The sequence below is a fragment of the Penaeus japonicus genome, unplaced genomic scaffold, assembly GCF_977035675.1.
Source record: "Penaeus japonicus unplaced genomic scaffold, GWHDUDI00000001_assembly GWHDUDI00000007, whole genome shotgun sequence".
Lineage (NCBI taxonomy): Eukaryota > Metazoa > Arthropoda > Malacostraca > Decapoda > Penaeidae > Penaeus > Penaeus japonicus.
The window spans coordinates 19,372,320-19,382,286 of record NW_028234409.1 but is presented as its reverse complement, the minus strand read 5'-3'; the positions used below and the strand labels follow the sequence as shown (position 1 = coordinate 19,382,286).

Genomic DNA, 9,967 nt, shown 5'->3' with positions numbered 1-9,967 from the left:
CACCTTGCAGAATCTTAAGGTTTCTTATTTAAAACCCTGGTCCATGGGGTATTAAGGACCTAATAATGAGAGACAACATAGTCATTCAAATTATGAAAAAACTATCCCAAACAACCTAGATATTAAGAATTTACTTCTCCGCGTGACGACAACTCACCACACAGAAAATGTAAGATTTCATTCCACATCTCGTGCGACTACCCAGTGTGTCTGCAGGTCATATTTCAGGTCGGTGTGGCGACCCCCCCCCCCCTCTCTTCTCTCTCCCCTTCCAGGATACCTATCCACACCCTCCTTCCTTGTCCTCACCGCGTGACTCCACGCAGAAACTCTCAAGGGCAGATGTTTGACGACCCGCTGCCGTTTCCTTCCTCCTCCCCAGCGCGCCGTGGGCCTATTCTGCTTGAGGGTCACACGGCCATTAACGGTGTCATTAGGTGGACTTCCTCTGGGGGACATGTAGGCCAGACTGTGAAAGCTTGTACTATGATTTCGCAAACGAATAAAGACTGTACATGATGTAGTTCTAGCATTAAAGATGGCTAAAATTGTTTGTCGGATTACCCGTCTCGGAACGTTGTGGCGCTCAGCTTATTTCTCTCTTGTATGTTACACACAACTAATTGGCTGATTTTGCTGCCCTGGAATACACGAGTACTTTCATGCATTCATACATACATACATGCATATATATATATACATATACATACATATATATATATATATATATATATATATATATATATATATATATATATATATATACATATACATATACATATACATATACATATACATATACATATACATACACATACACATACACATACACATACACACCCACCCACACACACACACAGACACATATCTGTCTATCTATCTACCTATATATCTATCTATATCTATATATATATATATATATATATATATATATATATACATATATATGTATATACATACACACACACACACACGCACACACACACACACACACACACACACACACACACACACACATATATATATATATATATATATATATATATATATATATATATATATATATATATATATATATATGATGTAACGATTTTATATTCAAGAGAGATGTCTGATAAAATCGGCCAGATCTTAGAGTATTTCATCTACAAGTGGAAACTCAATTTCGGCAAGTGAACAAACTGAAATTCGCAAAGTTCATTGTAAATGTGTTATATATTTTTTATTAATGTGATACATGTTGCACGTAAATCATTAAATCGCCTGGAAAGTATGTACTGCTGATAGCTGTTATATATTTCCAACAAAGGATTTGAATAGTAATCCAAATGATATATAGTAGATATGAAACCAGTTAGCCAAAGTTATAAGAGCGGAGTGGCGTGCATTAGCTTTTGTTCCTAAAAGAGATAGGTTGTGCGATTTAAAGAATTTTTCAAAACCGGCGCCACAAGGGAACGGCAACTAATGCCATCTGTTGAGCACTCTGTCAAGGGAACTCACCATACTACAGGAGATGTGTCATAATGCTTGGTCAAATTTTGTTTATCATTGAATATTTTTAAGAATATAAACCTATTTCTGTAGCCTCCTTCGATGGCAATATCTTAATGGTGATATTGTCAAATAAATAAATATTCACTGAAAAAATATTTAGTATTTTAAACTATTCATGATATCCGAAAACCATAAATGATAGATATCCACGAGGCCCTAACTTGTGGGTGAGCGCTCGAATATGGAAAAAGTTCGACACTTTGTGAGTTCTATCCGCAGTCGCCATTTTCTCGTCGGGAAGGAAGGAGAGAGAGACGACTCGCGCTGAGCTGTCATCTCTGCTGTGTATTTTCTCGCAGTTCTTCCGCAATTGATTCCATGCCAGGAACAAGGGCGCATTGAAATTATCATGGCGTGTCTGAACACCCTCAAGCAGGAAATACGGGTACTGGAGAACGCGTTTCCCAAAACAGACGAGCTGTTCCAAGTGGTGGCGGCCAGTGTTGACGAATTGACCTGCCGATTTATTTCCAAAACGAACAAGAAATATGACATTCACGCCAATATCACAGTGAGTATGGTCACCCTTAGCCAGCCTTTGGTCCAACCCTAGCAGAAATGGCCTGAGGAGAGTGAGATAAGAGAAAATCAATGTAACATGTCAGAGCGAAGGTCGGCCAACAGTCCAGGCTTTGTTTACAGAGTCCAAGGCCAGGACCCGATGCCCGACCTTCGCTCCTCTTTTCGCCTTTTCCAAACCAATGCTCCCTCTCCACTTTTTCAGTACTACCTCTCAGAAAGATGCTCTTGTTCCCATCACGACACCTGAATTACCTATCTGTCTCAGTGGCCAGGCAGGATGTTGTAGTTAGGTAGTGTTGCAATAGATCGCGGAAAAAAGTACGGGCTTTGAACTTCCAAGGCGGAGATTATTTTGGATAAATTTGCATAGGGTTCAGTTGTCAGCTGTTGTTTTTACATTTTGGAAACCTGTAGCTTGGTTGGATATTCAGCTGTGTTGTGGAATTGGCAAAACTTATCTAATAATAATGCTCTATATTTTTTATAAGTGTTTTTTACATATTTGGTTACTGCTGGAATGCATGTAGTCTTTGTGTAGTCTGACTAATGGTTAATCTTATTTTTGGTAGACTTTGCCTGGATATTATAATCTTGTGTAGCACTTCATTCATATAAGAAACTAGTTACATCAGTGTGCTTCAATGATTTTTATTTTACAATGGGTTTGTGAAAAAAAAAATTCTATACTGGTTTTGAGCAAGTATAATATATTATGGTATTTGTTTACAAACTGAAATTGATCAGAGTATCCTAAATTGCTCTGGGATTCTGGGATAAGTGGAATGTTCATGATAAATGGCTGTGGACGATGCTTTTACCTTAATTAACATTGACAAATTTGGGGGTTTTGCTAGGGTACAGCTTTAGTTCTGACATTTATTTGGTTATCAAGCACATTCTGGCTGCACAAAGAGAGTTGAAATGATACTGTAGATAAGTCAGCTGAAGTGAGGGATAATGACGACCTCATTTTGTAGCTAAGTTCACATGTCTCTTGCCATGTTCTCATTAACCCATCCACGACGGGGGAATTCTAGCCTTGAATGTCCCAATGCCGGGGCGTTCGAATTATTAGGCCTAAATCAATTGAATGGCTGGCACAATACTGTGCCGCCCGGCCACTGGGCTTTTGAATGCGCGGTACAGCACTGTACCACCCATCCAGTGTGGGTTAAGATGGGGTGCCCCCCTCCCGTAACTGAAGAATGGTATATATAGACGAGGGTTTAAGTTGAAGCATAGAATAAATGAAGTTTAATCATGTTGAATTTTTTGACAAAGTAATAGGGAGATAGCTTCAAGGGGATACTGTGCCATTTATGGCATCGTCTTTGTCTATGAATTTACTGTTTTTGTCAAAAAATAAGATGCCCTTGCCTGTAAGACAGACGCCTCTCTTTGAAAGACATTTATAGGGAAAAAACATAGTGTAGTTCTTCAATCATGTATGGAAAATGTTAATGATTTTCTCTGGGAGAGATACTGTGTAATGCCATGTAATTCCTATAACCAAAGGAAATGCTGATATGTGCAATATATTTACTTAAGTAAGAATTGGTACAAGTAATAAGCAATAAATAAATGCTAGTGTTTTGCTGATGAAGTAGTAAAAATGTATACCAGTGTCTCATTAATCATTGCACAGCAAGAAGATGATAGAATGCTAATATAAACCGACTATACTATGAATACTAATTTTAAAGGTATAGGCTTTATAGTTCTTTTAATCCTCCTTAGAAAATTAGACATGAAAATGTTCTCTACAAGGTGAAGGGCTAGTAACTCATCATGGGTTACAGGCAAAAGGAAACCTCTTAAACTTTAATATTGTAAACTTAGCCTCAAACCAGATGATAGTGAGTTATTCCAATAGTGTGTTTTTAGAAGTGAAATATATATCAAAATCAGTGTGTCTGCTGTGGTGTTGCATTTAGTAAGTCAGTACTGAAAGTGAGTGTTGTTTTGAAAGTTTTCTTGGCCTTTCTAGGAATATTTCTAATTAATAGTTTACTTCTTTGGGTTGGTAATGTTCATTAAAGGTTATATCACTCTTTAGTATGCTACATTTGGATGAGGAAGAAATATGCAGAAATGTTTGCATCTAGTTGTCAATAGTCCAAAGGTATAGCCATTACTTTATTTCTTCAATGACTATTTTCTAAGTTTTATAGTATTTTGGCTGATATAACTTGTGTTGTATGAATAAATTGCTAATATAACTAAGAATTTATTTATTTGACTATAAATATTTGCAACTCCTCTTTGCATTTGGTGTTTTGCCTTGATTTCATCTTTTTTGAGTCATTGGTGTAACATGCTAGAAAAAGTGAGTTTATTTGATGGCAAATACAGTATTCATAATATTCTTTTAGATAGTAATTTTGTGTTGATATTATATAGGAGGGAGGGCAGTGGTTATGGGAGAGGTGAAAGTGGGATTTGTTAGATTAGTTGGCATTGTTTATTAAAGAGTAAATGCTGCTGTGATAGAATTAATAATTTAAGATTAATAGTTCTATGGTAGATCTTGATATGTATAGCATTTGCAATGTTATGAAATTTTTTTGTAAAAGAGCTAGAATATTTAGTTTCGGCAAGCGGACATAAAGAAATTTGTAAAGTACTTTTTAAGTTTGAAATATATTTTTTATGAATGTGAAACATGCTGCACATAAATTCATCAAATCACCTGGAAAGTCTGTACTATTGATAGTTATATTATTATATATCCAACAATTTATTTGAATATGCATTTATTGTATTCAAATGCCTATGAATGAACAGCTTTAAATACTGGCATATTCATATTCAGCAAGATAAAACGTAGACTTGTTCCTTATTTGGCCATAAATTTCTTGTGATGTCCACAGGCTTTATCACATCCGAATATCCCTGCTGGAGTAGAGATTACAGTATTAGTAGGCTTAGTTGCATTATCATAGATTTGTAGACTGATAAATTGTTCTTGCCTTACCCTTAGCTTCCACAATTAATTTTTTTTAAAGTTTCCTCCTAAGTTAGTGAAAGAGATGACATTTCTCACTGACTCACTCTTAACATTGAGAAAGAGTGCAGAATTTATCCATTTCATTAGAATTAGATTCTACATTGAGATTAGTGCTTCAGGGTAAACCAGGATTACATAGGGCATTTATCATAATTTTTTCTGGATAATTACTAGAATATTTAGCCCTTATCACTGTATTAGTATATCACTATTTGATCTAGATAATAGGCTAATGTCTAGAGTAACTTATGAATTTTAGGAATAGAAATATAGATAAACTCAAATATATAGGCTCTCTTAATTCTTAATTGTTAAACCAGTACGGTGCCTTGCTGTGCCTCTATGAGGGTTTTTACCCTCCCCCTTCAATGGGGTGATAACCAAAGGTTTTTGTATTTGTTTTCATTATTTTCACAAATGAATAGATATGTGTCTATACAAATGGAACTCCTATGATTATGTACATATGAAACAATGGTGAACTGTAAGTTTTGAGAGAGATCATGATGTGATAGGGCGAGTCGTGGGCTCACCTGAGTAAGGAGGGTAAAATATTTGGATGATGTAAGTTACATAAATCATTGTTAGAGAAAAAAAACGACATCATTCTTTGGCTCAAGATGAGTGGGAGACTTGGAAATCATGAGTTTTACGCTGCATGTAACATGTTTCTTGCATATTATGCATCCTTTCTTTTACAATTGATAGTTCGAATAGTTTATAGAATAGTAACCTCCTCTTCCTCCTCCTCCTGCCCTCCTCCTCCTGCCCTCCTCCTCCTGCCCCCCTCCTCCTCCCCCCCTCCTCCTGCCCTCCTCCTGCCCTCTTCCTCCTGCCCTCCTCCTGCCCCCCTCCTCCTGGCCCTCCCTCCTCCCTCACACCTCACTGCCCTCCTCACGGTGTCTCTCCATCTATCCTCCTCCTCCTGCCCCTCCTACTTCTCCTCTCCTCGGCTTCCACCACCTCCTCCTGTCTGCCTCTCCTCCTCTCCTCTTCCTCCTCCTCCTGCCCTCCTCCTCTCCTCTTCCTCCTCCTCCTGCCCTCCTCCTCTCCTCTCACGACCGTCCTCCTGTCCTGCCTCGCTGCCGTGGTGCCCTCCTCCTCCTCGCTCTCCTTGCCTGCGGCTCGCTCCTGCACACTTTCCCGTCTCTCCTTCATTCCTACCCCTCGCTTCCTGCCACCTCCTCCCTCTCTCTCTTGAGCATCCTCCTGGTCCTCCTCTCTCAGCTCGAGCCTCATCCATCCTCCTCTTGCCCTCGGCTCCTCTCCTCTCACTCTCCTCTTTTGCCCCTGCCTACAGCCTCCCTCCCGTGGTGCCCACTCTCCTCCTCCTCCTCTCCTCTCCAAACCTCGAGTCCTGCCCTCTCGCTCTCCGTCCCTCCTCTTCCTCTTCCTCCTCCCCTCCCTGCCTTCCTCGCGGCGTGCCGTTTGCCGTCCTCCTTGCCGACCCTCCTCCTCGTCCTTTTCGGTGCGCCTCTCTCCGATCGCACCCTCCTCCGAGCGCTCCGACATTCTTGCGCTCCTCCTCCTGCCTCGCGCTGCTCGTCTTCTCTCGTTGTATACCTGCCTGCGGCCTCGGCGACGCTACCCTCCTCCTCTCCGGCTCGCTCTCTCCCTCCTCCATCCTATTCCCCCTCCTCCTCTCCTTTCCTACTCCTTCCTGCCCTCCGCCCGTCTGCTCCTTCCTCCTCTCCTCCTGACCCATCCTCCGCTCTCTCACCGTCCTCCTCTCCTCTTCCCTCCTCCTCTAACTCTCTCTCCACCTCCTCTAAACACCTAGCTCCTCTCCTCCAAAAGAGCCTCCCCATTCCTCCTCACTCTCTGGCCTCCTCCTCCTCCTGCCTCGCTCCTCTCGCGTTCGTCGCTCCTCGAGCTCCGCGGCGCTGCGCTCCTCGTTCTTGTCCGCGCACCTCCTGTGCCGTCCTCCTGGCCCTCCTCCTTCGGCTCCACCTCCTGGCCTCAGTCCATCCTCTCCTTTTAGCCTCTCCCCTCCTCCTGCTCCTGCCTCTCCCTCCCTCCTCCGTCGTCGCGGTGGCCCTCCATCCTGCGAGCCTCCTCCTCCCTTTTGTAGCCCTCCTCCTCACGGCTGCCCTCCTCCTCCGCTCCGTTCCGTTGCGGCTGCGCCTCATAAGCTCCTCCCTCCTCCGTGCCTCCCTCTAGGTTCCTCCTCCTCTAACTCTCTCTCCTCCTCCTCCCTGCCCTCCTCCTCTCCTCGAGCCCTCCTCTCTCCTGCCTCCCTCCGCTGCATTCTATGCCTAATATGCCGCTTCACTTTCTACCTCCCCGGCCTTGCCGTCGCTCCTCCCTCGCTCCGGGCCGAGCTTCCTCCTTTCGCTCTGTGACTCGTCCTGCGCTCAGCCGACGGTGCCTCTGGTCCTCCTCAGCTATTCCCTTCGCTCTTCTCTTCCTGTGCGAGTCAGGGCCTGCCTCGCGCTCGCTCCTGCCACCTCCTCCTCGCTCCTCCCTCCTCTCTGGCCCTCCTCTCACTGCTCTCCTCCTTCCTCCTCCTCGGCGCCTCCTCCAGCCTCGGCCTACTCCTCCGCCTCGCGTCCTCCTCCTCCTCGCGAGCTCCTCCGGCTCGGCTCCTCCTCGGCGCTGATGCCGCTCCTCCTCCTCCATCCGACCTGCGCCGCCTCCTCCGAGACTCGCAGCGCGTGCCTCCTCCTTCGGGCCCGGCGGCTCCTCCTCCTCTCTAGCCTCCTTCGAGCGCGCGCTGCCTCCTCCGCGAGGCCGCCGTAGGGCCCTCCTGCCTCTCCTGCCTCCTCCTCCATGGCCTCCTCGCTCGCTCCTGCGCGGCCTCCTCCCCCTCCGGCGCTCCTCGGCCTCGTGCGCTCGATAGCCCGCCGCTCCTCCGCTCGCTCCACGCTGCCTCAGCGCACTACTCCTCCTCCACCCTCCTGCCTCGGCCTCGCCCTCCTCCTCCTCCCGCTCGGCACCTCGGCTCACTCCTCCTCTCTCCGGTCGCCCTCGCTCGGGTCCTCGCTCCCCTCCTTGCCTCGACCTGCCTCGCTCGGCTCGCGCCGGGTCTCGTCGCTGGCCTACGCTCCTCCTCCTCCCCCTCCGTCCCTCCTCCTCAACCCTCCTCCTCCTCTCCCTCCTCCTCCGCGCCCTCCACTCGCGTCCTCCTCTCCTCTCGGCTCGCCTCCTCCTCGCCCTCCTCTAGGCGCTCACTAGCGGTCCGTCCTGCGGCGGCTCGCTCTGGCTCCTCCTCCTCCTCCTCGCCCTCCTCCTCCTCCTCCTCCTCGCCCTCCTCCTCCTATCCCTCGGGCCCTGCCGTGCGCTCCTCCGCTGGGCGGGCTCCTCGCCCTCCTCCTCCTCCTCCCCTTCCTCGATCTCCTCCTCCCCCTCCTGCCTCCGAGCCTCCTCCTCCTGGGCGTGCGGGGCCCTCGGCTCGGGTCCTCCTCCGCAGCGCTCCTTCCTCCTCGCCCTCCTACGAGCCTCCCCTCCTCCTCCTCCTCCTGCTGTCCTCCTCCTCGCTCCTGCGCTCCTCCTCCCCTCTACCTCCACCTCCTATCCTCCTTCCTCCTCCTCCTCCTTCCTCTCCTCCTTCTCCTCCTCCCCTCCTCCTTCCTCCACCTCCTCCAGCCTCCCTCCTCCTCCTCGCTCCCCTCACCGTGTCCTCCTTCCGGCCTCCTCGGGGTCTCCACGCACGCGTCCTCCGATCTCTCCTGCGCCCTCCTCTCCTCCCTCCTCCTCCTCCTTGCCCTCCTCGCTTCTCTCGCCCTCCTCCTCCTCGCCTCCTCCTTCTCCTCCTCCGTCTCCCTCTCTTCCTCCTCCTCGCGTCCTCAGCGGCCGTGCACGCCTCCTCCTCCTGGCGCCCGACACTCCAGCGCGTCCTGGGCCTGGCCTCCTCCTCTCCTCTCTCTTCCTGCCTCCTCGCGGGCCTCTCTCGCTCGCGTCGCGACGCTGCGCTCGCGCTCCCGGGACCACCTCGACCGTCTCTCGTCCGTGGTCCTTCCTCCTCTTTTCCTCCTCCTCCTCCTCCTGCCGCCTCCTCCTCTCCTCCTCCTCCTCCTCCTCCTCGCTCCTCCTCCTCCTCCTCTCCCCTCGCCTGGTCTCCTCCTCCTCCCCTCTGCCTCCTCCTCGACGAGTCCTCCTGCCTGCGCTGCGCTTCCGTGCCTCCGCCCTCCTCCTCCTCATTCCTCCTGCCTCCTTGCGCCCTCATCCTCCATCCTCGCCTCCTCCTCCCTCCTTCCTCCTCCTCCCTCCTCCTCCCTCCTTCCTTCGTCCTCCCTCCTTCCTTCGTCCTCCCTCCTCCTCCTTCCGGTCCTCTCTTCCTCCTTCTCCTCCTCCTCTCCTCCTTCCTCCTCGGCCCTCCTCCTTCCCCCTCCTCCTCCTCCCTTCCTCTCCCTCCTCCTCCTCCCTCTCCTCCTCCCCTCTCCTCCTCCCTCCTCCTCCTCCTCTTCCCCTCCTCCTCGCCCTCCTCTCCTCCTCCTCCTCCTCCCCTCCTCCTCCTCCTACCTCCTCGCCCTTCTCCTCCTACTTCCTCGCCCTCCTCCCTCCTCGCCCTTCTTCTCCTACCTCCTCGCCCTCCTCCCTCCTCCTCTTACCTCCTCGCCCTTCTCCTCCCACCTCCTCGCCCTCCTCCCTCCCTCCCCTCCTTGCCCCTCACTCTTACTCCTTCCCTCCTCCTCCTTGCCCTCCTCCTCTCCTCCTCTCCCTCTCATCCCCTCCCCTCCTCCTGTCCTCCCTCCTCCTGCCCTCCTCCTCTCCTCTTCCTCTTCCTCCTCTTACTCCTCCTCCTGCCCTCCTCCTCTCCTCTTCCTCTTCCTCCTCTCCTCTTCCTCTTCCTCCTCTTCCTCCTCCTCCTGCCCTCCTCCTCTCCTCTTCCTCTTCCTCCTCTTCCTCCTCCTCCTGCCCTCCTCCTCTCCTCTTCCTCCT

General features: G+C 48.9%; 1 protein-coding gene across 3 annotated transcripts in view; it reads left to right on the top strand.

Moving 5' to 3' along the window:
• Positions 1–1,767: 1,767 nt before the first annotated feature.
• Positions 1,768–9,967, top strand: part of LOC122250820 (ubiquitin-conjugating enzyme E2 Q2) — a 25,040-nt gene continuing 16,840 nt past the window's right edge. For all 3 annotated transcript variants that reach the window (XM_043012472.2, XM_043012470.2, XM_043012471.2), the window contains exon 1: positions 1,768–2,068. In XM_043012472.2, the coding sequence (XP_042868406.1) occupies positions 1,907–2,068 (162 nt within the window). In that variant the 5' untranslated portion in view covers positions 1,768–1,906. The remainder of the gene's footprint in view (positions 2,069–9,967) is intronic.